This window comes from Amyelois transitella, chromosome 4 (assembly GCF_032362555.1).
Source record: "Amyelois transitella isolate CPQ chromosome 4, ilAmyTran1.1, whole genome shotgun sequence".
Lineage (NCBI taxonomy): Eukaryota > Metazoa > Arthropoda > Insecta > Lepidoptera > Pyralidae > Amyelois > Amyelois transitella.
This window is the reverse complement of record NC_083507.1, coordinates 8,209,361-8,226,320: the sequence shown is the minus strand read 5'-3', so window position 1 is coordinate 8,226,320 and position 16,960 is coordinate 8,209,361. Positions and strand designations below refer to the sequence as shown.

The window sequence follows — 16,960 nt, the reverse complement described above, 5'->3', positions numbered from 1 at the left end:
TATGTTTGGCTATTCGGAAACTAAAGTTCCTATTGCACTCCAATCATAATTAAATAACGTTTCAATACGTTTTACCTACTTACTGCCGCTCAAAAATAGTTTAATATGAAAACGACATTTCAAAGAAATCTATCTAGTATACGAAAAATGAGTCAATTTGTAAAGTTGTATAAATAGACTAATATAACCCAGTTAGAGCGACCATGAAACAGTGGCTACCGGATATAAGTTTCTGAAATATCGTGCGATAAAACGTGAATAGTATATAACTTTAGTATTTAACTTTCTCGCGTCACAGCAAAAAAAAGTTACTGCATATATGGCTGGTTTATTGTGATGATATGGGAGTGAGTTGACCGACAAGATCATTCCAACAACTCTTGTTAAACTTTTTATTTACAATCTAATTTCAGCGGCTGTACACGAAAGCGGCTAAAAATAACTGGGGTTCGCGCGCTCGGCGGCCGGTGCGTTTTCACTCGATACACTATTTCTGTCTGTAGGGAAGCAACAAGATATTCCTAATGCACATAATTTTATACCAATTTCCCTGTGGACAATGAGAAAAGTGCGTAAAAAGAAGACAATAACCATAAGTCTGCGCTGACCACCGTGCTGTGCTAGTGTTGATAAAGTTTGTGTGTTTTCCCATCTGCGGCGCAAATCTCACAAAGTAAGTCTTTTGATTATGTTACCAATTTATTGATAGTCAAACGTAATTTTTCGTGCATTTATATATTTTTTGTTATTGTACAAAAAAAAAATTCTAAGTACCTTAAATAAAGTATAAAAGTATTTTAAAAGCACATGCCGTTCAAACCTATTTTGATAAAATGAACCCAAATTATTACATCTAGGTAGTAGGTTACTACTTAATTAATGAAATTACCTACATAATTTTTATAAGGTTTGTAGATATTGTATAAATATGGGTAAATGTATAAAAGAAAACCATATTTTTTCAGGGAAATTCCCACATATTCGTTCACGTCTTTACTGTTACTGGTTAGACAGCTCTAAAATCACAAGAATCGAACGCTACGTTGAGCTGAACCGCTTAATTAAGGATTCAGTGATAGTGACCGGTTGCTAACGCATATTAAACAAACAAGTTTAAACAAAAGCTAAATGAATACTATATTTTTATTTAATGTTATTTTTCATTCCATTTATTTTAACCATCTTAGGAATTAGGAAAATTGTAGTTATGTTTAACTTGTATAAATGATGATGACCAAAATAACCCGATTATACTATTATATTAATTATACCCAATTTAGAGTTTAGTATGGAAGTTTCCATGATACCTTTTACAGCATCTGCAAGAAAATTTGCGTAAAGCGAAATAAAAATTTAGACATGAATTACATATGTTGTTATTTTTTTGTCAATAGGTATTAAAGAGATACTTGAAATAAAACAAGAAACAATCATTTTAATCATATTTACTTCATATAATTTTACAACAGAAAACAAAAGAAAAAATAAAAATAAATAAATAAAAACTACTTTTGAGTTTTATTTGAGTAAGTACCTACCTACTTACCTACCTCTTTATAAAAAAATACATTAAGGGCCAATAGCAGCTCTTGACCTCTTTGGAATATGACATATTTAGATTAAGACTAGAAAAAATATTCTTTCTATAAAATATTTTTGAGCACTTAGAAAATGTGGAATATTCAAATCTGATATGTAACTAATGAGGCTTGCAAGGCACTAACTTTTCTTGCCTTATTATTGTGCATACACTTATTTTTTTTACAATATGGAAGGCTACAGTCCTTTTACATGGTTTTCAGAACTTTCATTGCACTAAAAACTTTATAAAAATATAACACCTATAACAAAGCAAAACAAATAACATTAATGTAGATATTATTTGTTAACGAATAATATAAAGTGGAACATTCCTTAAGCACCATTAAAAAAAAAGAATGAAAACCTTTTAATATACCTGACAAAAATACCTAGGCACTATGATTTGGAATACCATGATTTAGTCATCAAGTAAACTTATAAAAATCAACAAAACCATATTCAAACCTAAACTACTTAAGTATATCAAAATATTGCTCTCCTTTACTACATATAACATAAAAACTTCCTAAAAATTAACTTGTGACTACTTAGCACCAGTTTACACTTATAGTTAAAAAAATGTTTTACTTATGCAGCAAAGGGTCTAAATAAGCAGTCACTTTAGGCCAAATTTCATCTGATGTACGTCCTTCAAATTCTTTGAGAATACCTTTCTTTTTGTAAAATTCAATAACCGGTCTAGTGATACTCTCATATATTTCAAGTCGCTTTTGCACAGCCTCTGGCTTATCATCAGGCCTTTGAATTAATGCTTCACCAGTTTCATCATCTTTTCCTGCAACTTTTGGTGTGTTAAAACCAATATTGTATACCCTTCCAGAGGGCAGATGGACCCAACGGCTTTTCACTCTATCAATTATAACCTCAAAAGGCACTATTAAGTTCAAAACGACATCAACCGGCTGTACTTTCCATAGAGCTTCAGCTTGACCCACAGTCCTAGGAAAGCCATCAAGTAACCATGGCTTATTTGCCACTTTATTTAATTCGGTCAACATAAATTTTATCATTACTTCATCAGGGACGAGTTTTCCTTCGTTCAAATATTTCTTGACTTCTTTTCCAAGCTCTGTTTGTTTCTCAATGTGATCTCTAAGTTTGTCTCCACTTGAAACATGCTCAACGGCGTATTTCTTCACTATTCTTGAAGATATTGTGCCCTTCCCTGAGGCCGGAGCACCCAGTATTAATGTCTTGAGAATCTTGCCCTTCACAGTCATTTCTATTTATTATCAATCGCTATTGGCCAACGAAACTGCACTTTGATCTTTAAGCTGCTAAAGGTTATATCTTCTATTGATATTTTTTAACGGCAGCGTATCAAAGTCTTAACCAGTATTTGTGTAAGTAGTAAATACACCAAATATACAAAAATGTTGAAATTCCTCAAAATACCCACGAATACTGAATAGTTCTCGAGTTATACCATCCATGCATTATTTTGTTAATATAAACACAATATGCAACAAATATGATGACGAAGTACCCTTAAACTTGAATCAAATTTTTAACGACTTTACAACTAATACTAATTTTAAGTTAAAATTCGTAATAAAGCCTAAAAAAAAATAAGTTCAACAAAACTACCTGACACTGCTCGCTCTGCTATACCTAACCACAAAATGCATTGCTTATCCTAAACTAAATGTCAAACGTCAAAAAGACAACCGACAGCGCGGGGTAAGCGTACGCATGCGTTTATTTACGTACGTTCACGAAGTTATCTAACGATGCAAAGCTAAATGCGTCGCCTGGCCTGGCCCTATTGCAAAATTAATTACCGCGAGGCGTAATTTTATGCATCTTTGTTTGCATGTATAAACTATTAATATTATCTATCTCCAACTGTAGTAGTTGCAGATAGATAATATTGGACAGATAATACACCATTACATTTTGGACACCAAAACATATTTAAAATTTCAAAAATATCTATGAACATCTTATCAAAATTATGCGTAGGCATACGAAGGCATACTTACCTATAAAATAAATATCTAATTTTGATTACTTTTCTTGTTAAAACCTAGCCAGAGGCTTTAACTGTAGAGGCTTGGCTTTGAACCTGGGTGTAACCATCAACCCACGGGCAAATCAATTTGCAATTATGAAGCTGTTCATTAGGGACTCACATTATCTAATTTATTTTTCAGAATGGCATTAGTGATGCTCCCATGTGACCTCCCCTGGTGGACGACTGTGCAAAGGCACTTAAAACATCTCCTGTTGGCCTCGTCATCTTCGAAACTAACTGCAAATATGTTAAAAATACACGACATGTGCAAGTAAGTTTTTAAGCGACATCGTCTATAGAATTCGGAATAATATTAGATACCTTAGAAGTGATTAATACTGATGAAAGGTGAATGTCTTGTCACAAGTGATGATTAAGACACCATTATTGTGCATTTAAATACTAAAACTGATTTGACAGCTTTATAACTAAGCAGAAAACTGCGTGTGATGCATGATGACGACACATCATACTTATAATTTCAAGTACCTACAATATGGCATTTCCACAGCGTTATATTATTTCGATTTCCCTACTTACCAGAGTATAATACTTAATGGTCAGACATGCCTTCGTAGCGTAAAGTTTATCTCCAGATTTTTCTATAGACGAGGTTAGAGGGCCTTAGGGAGTTTCATTCCCAGCGTGGAAGAAATATAATTATTATTACAACGGGAGTAGAGCCCTGAGCTAAAGCTTAGCTAAGTTCTTAACGTAGGAGTTAACATTTTCGATAAATAAACTCTTTCTAAATCTTTACCTAATTCACTTATATCCTCTAAGGCTCTAACTCGCTATTTTATTGAAAAAACTAAACATTAGCTACGTAATTTATTTCAACAGCATAGGCATAGATCCCGATGACGACACAAGGGATCCGGATTTAATGAAGGGCTTAGAGAAATTTCTAGAAGAAGAAATGACAGAGGCCGAAAGAATCCACTTTCTAGACAACACTATCAGGATAATGGTGAACCGAGCACTCCATTTAAAGAGATGGCGACCACCGAAAGGACTGATGTTCAGTTTGCAGCAACAAGGTTAGCAACATCTAAGTAATAGCAGTACCTAGGTTGTAAGTCCAGTTGACCGGACTAAGGCAGCCTTTACTCGTAGGTACAAAGTTGTTTAAATTCTTTTGGAACTCTAAAGGTAATAAGTGGTAGCTTAATTTTAATTTTTAATTTAGAACCAAGAATTTTAAAGTAAAGTTTATTTTAAAATAAATAAATTTAAAGGATAATAATAGACATGCTCAGCTTTTATTTATTTCCGTAATATACTTATCAAATTTCGAGTTTCAAGATTAGAGTGGGATTGCTTACTAACTTTGAAAACGTTTTGACGTGTATGATACATTTTCTTTGAAGCACTTCAAAGAAAATGTATCAAACTAATCTAATGTCTAGCAAACAGGTATATATTTAAGAAATTCTTTATTGTAATTTAGTCAGTCACCTGCGGATCTCCCCCAATAGACAAAGTTAGTTTAGTCTCAGATGTACCAAGAAGACCCCCGCGCCCTACAGTCATAACAATACAAGAGAAACAGCTAACTTTTGCCATGTTTCGTTTATTCATTACACCTTATGGCATTACTTAAAATAAGGATACAAAGGTTCAAATGAGGTCACAAAATACAAAAGTGTTGGGGGATATACCATTATTAAATAACAAAACGCACAACACGAAAATGTCCAATATCAACGTTTGGCGTTCAACCTGCATAGATTTAATCTGGCTGGTGTTCAGCCATTAGTCGTAGATTTTAGTTTAATACCAACATGAAGGAAAGATCGATGAAGGTCGGAGGATGAAGGCATTCATTATGCCACAGGGACAGTGCCTAATCAACTTCGCAAAAGCCGGTTAATCAATCTTGATTACAAAAATTTGAATTATGATAACGTAAATATGTATTTAGTTTAATGTTAGGGATGCATTCAATTTCTCACTCAGGAGTTTACGAGGCTCGTTACAACGTTATGAGGTCATAATGACGCAAACTCCGACAACCATTACGGATGCCGTACATCACCCACATTTGAGATTAATATATGTATGTAACCGAACTGAAGGATATGATACGCATAAAAATCGATTTAACTTGACCCCATTTTAAAGAAAGTTTAAGCTAAAATAAAAACCTGTTCTAGACGATATATGTACTTAGCTTTTAGTAAACATACCTAAACATACCAAACGCTTAATTCGATTATTTTAAATTCTCATATAAAAACAAAGAAAACTTTTTATTTGAAATAATTATTTTAACTTGTCACAAAAATAAATAATACAGCTATAACTATTTATACCAAATTTGATGCAACATTTAATTGCTTTGTTGAATAAACTTAACTTACATGTAAGTTTTTTAAAATTTCAGGTGACGCCACGGAACTTGATCATAATTTTGTGTCATCGCTCATTGCTCACGCTTTCTTCTCTACTTTCCCCAAGAGAACGCTCAAGACCCATCCAACGCTGCAAGACTTCAACTTCACACATTTTTTTAAGAATTTACATAGGTAGGTATAGTAATAATGATTAAATACCACAACATACTTATAAAGTACTAAAGTTAATAACTTTATACATTATCTAAACTACTATTCCATTTCAGGAAATCACAAAGGAATAAATTAAAAAGCTTACTTCATTACTATGAATGGTTAGATAAGCACAATAATGACGGGAACATTAAAATAAGCCGCCAGGTAAGATCATTGTACAAAAAATGTTTTGTACCAAAAATCCTTATATCGTATTCAACTAACTTAAATCCTCACCTCTCTGAAAGAGCCCGGTATGCGCCGTTTTGATCATGATCCAGGATTGGGTCAGGTTTTTACAGGAAGCGACTCCCATTTGACCTCCGCAACATTTACAGGAGAACCGAACCCGTATTAGGTCATGGTTACACATTCGGTTGTCTGAATGTGCAGATTTCCTCACAATATTTCCTCTCACTTTAAGAGCATCGGTTAGTATTCAAACTAATGTACATAACTTCGAAACTAGTCATTAGTAAATAGACGAGGCGAGATTTGAACTAGTGCCCTTATGAGCATCACGCATTTTAACGATTCGACGATCGACACTAATTTCTCATTACTTCAAGGTTATGACGTCAAAGCAATGGCTGACAATAGAAGACTGGTTGGAGTGCACGCTACCTCTTTGCAAATTGCTGGTGAGGCACGAAGGCCGGCCAGAGCGCTGTGAGAATGAAGACGCTCTGAGAGTATGCTTCGCGTCAAGCAGAGTTGGCGGGGATGTACTTATAGACGGAGAATCTCAGGTACCTACATTTTCTGAATATTTGTTCATAAAATCACACCCCATATATTTCACTGGAGAATTCAAATTGTCTATTTACTATTTTGCAAAATATTTAAGAATTATTTGCGAAATACTGTAAGATTTGAATTATCACTGTTGTAATTGACGTAAATAAATGACACGATCCCTTCATACTTCCTTCGCTTTATCCACATTCACAACTCTCTTTATATTAGAGTTGTGAATGTAACATTTAACATAAAACATTAATATTGCATTTGGCTTTTAAAATTTCACAATTATAAATACCCAGGTAGGCACATAAAACCCACAGACAAAACCACTTTGGATTTGGTTGATGATGATGCAGATAATCTATTCCTATAAGTACCTAAATAAGTTCATGGACTAACTAGCTTTTACTCTATCACTCTTAGTTTAACGGAACAAAGGATAACATCTGATAATTGAAATCTTCGCTACGACGACGAGTACCCTTACAACGATGGCCTAATATGGAAGTACGACTGAAGTGTACAATATCATTATGTAGGCTAATAGTACGACAGGCCACGCTGGCTGCTTGAGAAAAATAGGTTTTAGTTGGTGTTTTATCTTGTTGTTCTGAACTCCTCCGACGATGTGACAGGTTGTGGCAATAACCAGAAATAGAGAACCGTGTGCAGGAATGGACGTTGTTGTGCAAGTTGACGGTGCGGCAGGAAGGCCGGTCAGGACGCTGGTCTGAGTTGAATGGCCGCTTCGTGCCACAAACGATGGGACCACATATCCATACTTCGTCTAACATAATTCTGAAAATTTTAATGCATAATTTTAAATAGTGATCAATCAAAATCGACTCAGAGATAATCGTCAACGAAAAAAGTCTGGGTACAATTTTACCGTATTGTATGAAAATATAGTTCGTTTATTCAAAAATCGCTTCTCACATGTTGTGAAGCCCTGCAACTCACCATGTTCGAAATATGTGAGTTACTAAGAAGCGGGGCTTGCAAATAATTTCTAGGGTCTTTGTGCATGAATAAACTGATTTCCTCTTTGACACGACTAGGCGGTTACAGCACTTAACTAAGTTGGGCCTTCTTGTATACTATTAACCTACATCACTCTCATCTCTCCGTGTACTGGTTGCACCCTCCACAGAAGTGTTTCGGGGCCCGGGGTCCGCCTTCCGACTATCTACCTACATATTCAAAAATATGTTAACAATTAAAACAGTACCCAAATATACCAGTAGATTAAAAATGTAAAGTTGCTGCAATTTCAAAATGCCTTTCACCAATCTTATAAATACACCTTAACACCAGTTCACTACTACTAAGAAACCAATAATACACACGGACCTTTTTTTTAACGTTTTTTTGATTTTTTTTATTCAGTACTTAAATTTTTGTATAAACACAAATTCAGCAAACTGTATTAATATGAAGATTAAGTACCTACTTCTGTCGATATCTGAAAGATATTGAAGGAAAATAGATAACCATGCGTTGTATGTATGTAACTAACGTCATCTCTATACACTTACATCACGAATTACCTAATTTCGTAGACTTGCATCATTTTTTTACAACGCTTCAAGTTGTACCTAACTTTATTGTTTGCTAAATATTTTTCATTTCCTTTAGGAATCGCTCTCGATGTTTATGATGCCAGAACTACTCCCGGTTATGTTATCTGTGGAAGCTCTGGAAGACAATGAAGTTCTGAAGGTGGAAGGAGTGAGGACATTCAGCAGGATTTGCGAGAAAAAACAAAAAACTAAAATAGAATTACTCGACGAGCCTAAAACTGTACGTGAATATATATTAAATGATTATTATTTTCACAAGTATGCCATTTAATTTTTCTGGAACCTCATGCGCTCAATACGGCTCATGCGGGCCTTTCCAGTTCTCGGGGAATTTGAGGAAATACTATCTTACCTCGATCGCCTAGAACTTATAAGGAGCTAATTTTTAGCTAATGTTCCTGAATATCGTTAGTCGATCAGTTTTTAAAGTTTTCCGTTTTTAAAATAATGATTCTAACATGATTCTAACAAAATAATTCTTAGAAAGAGAAATTTAAAATATCTATATTGCAATTGTAGGTCACAGTATGTCTAATGGACGCAGAAGATTACAGCAAATTGCCCCTTGGCCAATGGGAAGAAGATAATGTCTTGAGAGAACTGAATAAATGTCTGCTGGCGTTTCAACAGACGCCTATGAAGAGCAGAGACCACCCGCGGCATGAAAGAAGGCTTTCTCCAATAGGTCAGTACAATTTGTACGTGCTAAGTTATATATTACGTAAACCCTGGCAAGACAAATTAAAGAAGAAAAACAAAAGAACTACATCTACAAATGAAACTAACTTCTTTCCAATATAGCTTAGTTCAGTTATAAAGTTAGCGGAAAATTCATTAGCTCTCACGTAGAACAAATCAATTAAAAATAATGAAGCCGTATTAACAACTTATTATTCTTATTTTGGAAAAATTTCTACGATGACTAATTTTTTCTTATATAACGTGAATTCTTCATTTAGCTACGTAGCTTTTAGGCGAACCTACGTCTTCCATTATAAAATCCGAAACTCATATATTCACTGTAGTTAGCTACTAATACTATCACCTTTAGAGCTTGTTAATAATGTCCATCAGAATCCTGACCTACGGGGAGAATGGAGATGACAACAGAATGCAACCGTTCCACCGATTTAAATCACAATCGTGAGTGTCAATTCATATGATAGCCGTGTGCCAGTAGTTAGATAGTCGATATGACGGCTTCTCGATTGAAGCGAATAAATCCTTTAGATTTGATGTTACCTTTCCTTGTCAGGGTGGTTTCAGAGTCACGCGTTTGATCAGCGCCGCCTACACGCGCCAGCTAATTACAATACTAGATAATAACGCAGTTCAAACGCGCTGCCGGCCAGCGTTGCCTGTGAAGGCAACGGAACCCGATATGCGCGCGGGTTGGAAAGCGCTGCTCAACAGCGCGACTCGCCAACCACTCTGTTACCAGCCTCGGTGCTTGGTTAAGTGGTAACGAGGAACAAACAGTTCTTGTTAATTTCAGGAGAGTCATTCAGTCACACACCACCAGAGGTAGAGGCGACGGTGGTGATCAAACAGGCGTCGTCTTGCAGCACTATCAACAGCTACAACAGCAGAAGCCCTTCTCCGGAAAACTACTGCGCTGCCACGCTGAATCTTAACGACCCAAGTAATTTTATTTATCTAACTTTTTTTTTCTTTTTGAATATTGAAAATGTAGATGCATCTAGTTTTGTGTGTTTGGCAGTCTATGGTTTTGTATTATATACGTATTGTCTTCTACAGAGTGGTAGTATTGTTAACAATATTCACCACTCTGTAGAAGATCTCCAAGGGTTATGGGATAAAATTAAATCTAGAGGTGTAAATATAAAAGAGGACACTAACATACTGATATATCAACGCAAAGCGTGCGGAACAATGCGCGCCCTCTATATCCACTAAAGAAAAAGAAAAATACCAAATCATAAATATCCATTAACAAACATATCAATACCAAAACCTTTATTTCAGGTGTTGAGATATCAAAAAGAAAATGTTGGCTGTCGCCAGACGGAGCTACCCTGAACAATCGTCGAGGCAGATTTATTGTGCTAGGATCTTCAGGCGAGTGCCTCCCTGTCACAAGAGGGCCAGGTCACCACAACCTGGACACGCAAGAAGATAGTTTATACTCCAGTTGTAATTCTAGTGATGACGAATTTCATAGTGCAAATGACAGTTTTGATTACGGTAAGTTCGAATATTTTAATTCCAGGTTAGGTATGTATGTAAATGCGAAACTATAGATTTAGTGCTCTCGGATAAACTCAGAGAATATACCAAAATAAGGCTTCATAATGAAATAAGTTACATTACATACACGCCGGTGGAAAGATATAGCTAGAGTTTATTACAGAAGAGCGAAGGAAAGATAAAAAAGGTAGAATTTAGCATTTATGCTTATATAGTTTGTAAATAAATAGATCAGTGCTGAAGTATAGTATAAAAAAATCACTTAATTTATCAAGTACAGTGAGATTTCATTAAATTTAACGTTTAACAGGTGGCAGTGAAGACGAAGGCAGAGGCGAAAGTGCCCGTCCAAATTCATTCCAATATACCAAAGAACTCTCCACGGAGGAACGCCGGATTAGTTTCGCTGATAGACTGCGGGAAGCCTTAAGGAGAGAAGCCGAGAACTCTTGTACTACCAGTACTACAGGAGACTGGTCTACGGACAGCTCTAGCTACGCTGTTGGCGTTAGCATATCGGGAGCAGAAATCAATGATAATGATATTAGGTTAGTCATTTCAAAACATGGATACAACATAAATAAATTTATCGTAAAAAAAATAGATATATTTTCAAATAGATATAATAGATAGATAATAGAGACAATAGATATTAAATTCAATTGATAGGCTAGGTGACATTTTTAAAGGTGCCAAAGAAGAATACGTCTAATACAGTTTTATATCTGTCCCATGCCTTGTATTGCTCTCTAAAAAATTTAAATGTCTTTTGCAGGGTAAAACGTGGTGGCTCTGTAGGTTTTGTACTGACAGAAAAGGAGACAATAAGCAATGGGAATCCGTCGCCAACTAGACGCAGACCATTAGGTAGAAAAGAAACTGGAACTAGTTCCAAGTACAGTTTCAGCACAGAATACACGTAAGCATTTTTTTTTGTTTTTAAATTATAAGAATAAGAATTAAAAGGTTTACTTTTAGCAGCGACCACTTATAAAACGGTCAAGTTAAAAAAACTTGTCTGATTTGGGATGTGGAGAGAGATCTAATTCTGAGTTGGCTTAATTATCTTTTTTTTAGCAATTTAAGACGACTTCATTCAGTCATAATGCAAACCGTATATACTAAATAGGATCTTGGCTAACTTGCAGGTCTGAATTAGAAGAAGTTTACGAACAATTCAACAACTGGCTCAACGACCCGATAGTGGACGCGGAATCAGGAGAGCACAAGGCGCGGGAGTTAGACTCCCGAGATTTGGCTGTGATTAGGTAAATTACTACTAGCTGTTATGAAGTTTGTTATTTTTACTATTATTATAAAATTTTGCGCAAGCTTTTGGCCTCCAAATAGTGCTTCAAGACGACAAAAATTTGCTTATTATTCATATTTTTCTGGCTTTGACAAAATATATTTCACACCTAGATTCGCTGGTTCTCTCCTGAAGCGTACATTAAGCGAGTCGATGGCCAGTGGCGCGAGTGGAGTGGGGTCTGAAGGTGCTGCCGAAGCGGCCGAGCTGTACGGCCGCGACGCCAGGGACCGCACCGCGCCGAGACGACTGGCTTTAGCTGCGAGATCCCTCTCGTTGGAACTGGCCAGACATCGACATAGGCTTGCTGCTCAATTGGTGAGACCACTGTAAAACTAAGACATTCGAGTCTTAGATTATTAGCAACTCTATATAGAGCTTTTGAAATGACATACGGTTTGTTGTTCAACACGTAAGTCGACCGCTAAAAATAAAACTACTACGTAGTCGTATATACTTAGATCGTTATACAACGCGGTTAAGATCTTCGGAACGAACATGGTTTTGCGGCACAATTGGTAAGTCGACCGTTGTCAAAATAAAACTAGATGTACTTTAATAATTAAAGAAAGCTGTTTAGTGCTTCTGCACAGAGTGACAAGTACAGATGTTTTTGGTTAAGACAGCTTTTTTGTCTACTTAGTACATCTGTACCAAATAGCAATCGCAAGTATTTTAGGTTTCCATTTTAACACTTGTATGATTGTTAATTACAACATCAAAACGTCTTGTACTTTAAAAAAAAGCTTACAGCTTGCTTGAAGCTAAAACTCTATCATATATGTATATACCAACAGCTAAAATTATGTAAGGTCTCAGATTCAACACACATGGAATTCATAAAGTATATGTTTTGACAGAAACGTAAAATAAAAGATTCTATACCAGAGGAGATATTAGAAAATACAAGAGTGAAAAAGGAAGATAAGATTCAAGCGAAGAACATAGGGCTCCCGGGGTCGTTCAGTAGCTCCACGGACACCGGCTCCACGCAAATATCTAACCCGGTGGCTAGGAAGAAAAAACTCAATTGGATGATCAACATGATTGTACAGACTATTGAAGAAACGGTTGAATGCGAACCAGTCACTATTAAACTTAAGAAACCTAAGGTCAGATTTCGTCTGTCGCTAATCTTCAAGTAATACATCCATAATTACTAACAAAATTTTACATGCAGTCACAGAGCACAGAACTCCATTTCTTTGCGATGTTGATATAATTAAAGTCTTCGCTTTCTGTCAAAACATATAACTTGTGTTCCGTGCATGTATAACGCGATACTGACCGTTAAGCACACAAATCATTTCGCACTTTGTATGAATGAATCAATATATCATAACGGGTGACGTAATAGATACAAAAGTTGCCTTTAACTTTCAGACAACTAAATGTAACATTTTGTAAGATTAAATAAACAACAATTTAATAAAGATATAAAAATGGCCATCAACATTGTTGAACATCGCCATGATATGTATAAATTTTTTGTCATAACGTCCAGTAAGTACCTTTACTATTTAAATAACGTCAATATCTGTCTTTGCTATCTTTATATGCTTTTAAATATTTTACTAATTAATATTTATCCAAAAGATTGTATAAATTTGACGGAGCGAAGTATTTATATTATTCCGAATGATTATTATGAAAGTCGATTAGGCTGCGATTCACGATAATAAAGAAAAACTATAGTAGGTACTTATCAATTTCTTCTGTAATGGGATATCACGATACGCGCGGGCACAACCTCAATTGTTGTTTTCGTATCTTATCTGTGTACGAGGTACATACACGTATATAATAGGCAAAGGTGACTGACATATCTATCTAACAATTGAAAGTTCACAACAAGTGAAATTGGACATATAGATAGGTTATGACGACGTAGGTGAAGATGTTTTTATACAGTTCGCAGGTATATAAATCTTATTAATTATTACCGTTGAATAACTCCCAGTATCTAGTTTCTTAAACTTCCCTTCAGGGATTCTGATCTTTAAAATATTAAGAAATGCCATTCAATTTCTTGGGTTTTTATAACAACGCTATCTAGCTCAAATCGGTAGAACTACAACGTGGTCAATACATACCACGTTGCATGTCCACTACCAATAAGTTCAGAGAAATTTATAAGATTATGTTGGATTTTTTATAATTACTTTATTGTTATTAATTTTTTTTTATTTAGAAGGGTTTAACAAAAAAAAAACATTTTAGCATCTACCCTACCGTTTTATATTGAGCAAAAAATAACGAAAAAGACACGTTTATAATATGGGAACCCCCTTTATATTTTACTTTTTAGTATTTGTTGTTATAGCGGCAACGGAAATACATAATATAAAAACAAACAGGTTAGTCAGAAATACAGCTCGGTGTTATAAGGTCCCATTTTTACTTTATAGGTACGGAACCCTAAAAATCACTTCAAAAAATTCCTTTAAATAGATTCTGTTTTTGAGTTACAAACATGCATTCACACTCACAATTGTTTGTAATTTAAACATCAAGAAAAAATTAGTTTCCTATCACGGTGCAGTGCACTTCCTCAAAGATTATAGCATTAAGCATGATTAATAATATAATCTAGATAGATACGTATATAGTAACTGATTTGTATGGAAAACACCAAAGAGATAACAACAGCATAGCTAGATAAAAAAAACTGTTGTTATTCTGAGTAACAAAGTCTGCAATCCAATATAAGCGTGACAAAGCAATTTAAGAAGCATAATATAGCAACAGAAACAAACTTTTAAAAAATACAAATTTAAAGTCATGCTTTAAGTATGACTTTTTAATAATAATTAAAAGGCAAAACGGAATATACAAGGTTTAAAATCACTCGATTCGGCGAATTATTTGAAAATTTCTAGTTTAACTGATATAATATGTATTTATCATTCATTTGTTTTTGGCCATAACTTGTACCGACCACATAGCATTGTAAAAAATCAACAAAAGTAAAATACTTATGTACCTTAAAACGTATTTGATCTTTTCCAGCTGAACCAATTGGCCCACAAGATCGTGTCAGGCGGGTCGTGCAAGCCTGTGGCAACGGGCAACTGGGGATGCGGGGGTAGACAGCGGGGACATCCGCAGCTGAAGCTGCTGTTGCAGTGGCTCGCGGCAAGCGTGGCCGGGGTGCCAGCCTTGATATACTACACTTTCGGCAATGAAAAGCTGTTCAAGGTAATTAAAATTTATTAAAAACATTATTCTGTATATTCAGTTTTCTATGGTTCAAAATTATTAAATTGGATGGTAAATGGTAAAAAATCTCTTTTCGGCTTTTTTTCTCCATAGGCCCATTGCACACAGCGTATTTTAAACGCACAGAAGACGCGCGTATTAGCACTTCAAACGCGATTCGAACGCAACTTTGTAACCTAAGCAAACGGGGCGATCGTGGAACGCGCCTCTTCTGCACGTATACCTACTATACGAGCGTGAGCGCACCCCCCTTCCCCCTCTGCCTCACTCCGCTCCCTTATACGCGCCGCGTTTGTATCGCTTCAAACGCGCGTAAACGCGCTTCATACGCGCGTTTGTCTCATCAATGCAAACGCAACTATCGCAGTATACGGTGTCGTAAACGCGCGTTGCCTGCGCGTTTAAAAATACGCCGTGTGCTATAGCCATATGAATGACAAAAATAAAAACTCACTTACTGGTTTTATAGCTGGATACTTTAGTTCGCGTGATAGTAGACCGAAAATGGACGGTTGGACAACTAGCGCGGGCGGTGCTAAAGTTTGCGCGCCAAACGCTCCACGAGCCACACGTCATTCCGGACAACCACTCGCTTTTCGACGAACTCATCGGCATCGAGAAGTTTCCAGACGACACATAGCAAAGACAAATGAAAGTTTACAACGGGAACTTTTGAATTTCGAATACTTATTCTTTGTTTAATACAAAGGTCTGATTTTTCCTTTTTTACGAATGCCATGAGTTAGATAGATTAGCGATTCGAGAATTGAACAGCACTTAATAATAGCTACACCTGTCTGTGGATTGTTGACGACACCAAAATGTGACACAAGAATACTTAAAACCAGAGGGTTAAAAACAAAATATGTCTTTATTATTATTAATTGTTTAATAGAGTGAAATAAGTGCACGCAATGTATGATTATTGTATTCTATATTGGTAACGTATAAGTCAAAATGTATACAAGTGAAATTGTGTACCTACTTAGTAGGGCAGTGCTACATAATACACAAAAATATAAAAATAATATAAAGTGAAATTTTCACTGCATCAAACACAATGGAAGCGAGCTTTCTGATACAATCCACAGAAAAGATCAGGGCAATCATCTGTTAAATCCTGCGTAGACGAAGGACGACTTTGTCCTTTAACAATACGTTCAGAGTCACTTTAATACAGAAAAGCAGTTTTTCTCAATGCCTCTTCTACCCTGGTCTTAATACATGATTGTTATTTATCCTCATGCTATTTCACTTAGCAGCTTTTTAAAACCTTTATTACTTTTTGTTACACAAATTGTCACTGATTGCATTTAAAAGTATAAAATTGTTTGATATTTTTTAATATTTATGGTTTATTTAATGTGTAATGGGAGCTGTAACAGGAAAACGAGGTCAGGCAATGGTGTCTTGCTTTGCAATTTTTAGATACTCTTTACGAAAAAAACTACAAAAAGCAATACTAGTAGAATCGATTTAAATACATAACTTTAAAGTATTTTTATACCAAACTATCAAATAAAGTACAAGTATTATAAAGTTAATTAAGACTTATCATGTCTTTGTTAATGAATTTAAATAAAAAAGGTTTACAAAATTTGATTAATAAATTTTTCATAAGATTTGTAGGGCAGTGCTAATATAAGACTGTTTCATTGTTAATACTTTAAAAATATCAGCTTTGAACATTTTATACCGCACGTACATCGTACGTAGGTATATTCTTAAAAAT

At 35.2% G+C, this 16,960-nt stretch overlaps 2 protein-coding genes across 2 annotated transcripts; one reads left to right on the top strand and one right to left on the bottom strand.

The window, feature by feature from the left end:
- The first annotated feature begins 459 nt into the window (after positions 1–459).
- LOC106136948 (uncharacterized) lies at positions 460–16,535 on the top strand. The gene is made up of 17 exons (XM_013337641.2): positions 460–673; positions 3,756–3,887; positions 4,460–4,656; positions 6,003–6,144; positions 6,240–6,333; positions 6,738–6,917; positions 8,548–8,712; positions 9,012–9,177; positions 9,988–10,134; positions 10,479–10,697; positions 11,011–11,248; positions 11,476–11,619; positions 11,849–11,968; positions 12,123–12,327; positions 12,870–13,121; positions 15,019–15,207; positions 15,698–16,535. The coding sequence occupies exons 2-17, from the start codon at positions 3,757–3,759 to the stop codon at positions 15,866–15,868; spliced, it is 2,760 nt and encodes a 919-aa protein (XP_013193095.2). The 5' UTR covers positions 460–673; position 3,756; the 3' UTR covers positions 15,869–16,535.
- LOC106136951 (GTP:AMP phosphotransferase AK3, mitochondrial) lies at positions 1,430–3,247 on the bottom strand. Its single transcript, XM_013337646.2, has one exon. It carries the CDS (start codon positions 2,820–2,822, stop codon positions 2,166–2,168), a length of 657 nt encoding a protein of 218 aa, XP_013193100.2. The 5' UTR covers positions 2,823–3,247; the 3' UTR covers positions 1,430–2,165.
- Positions 16,536–16,960: the final 425 nt, after the last annotated feature.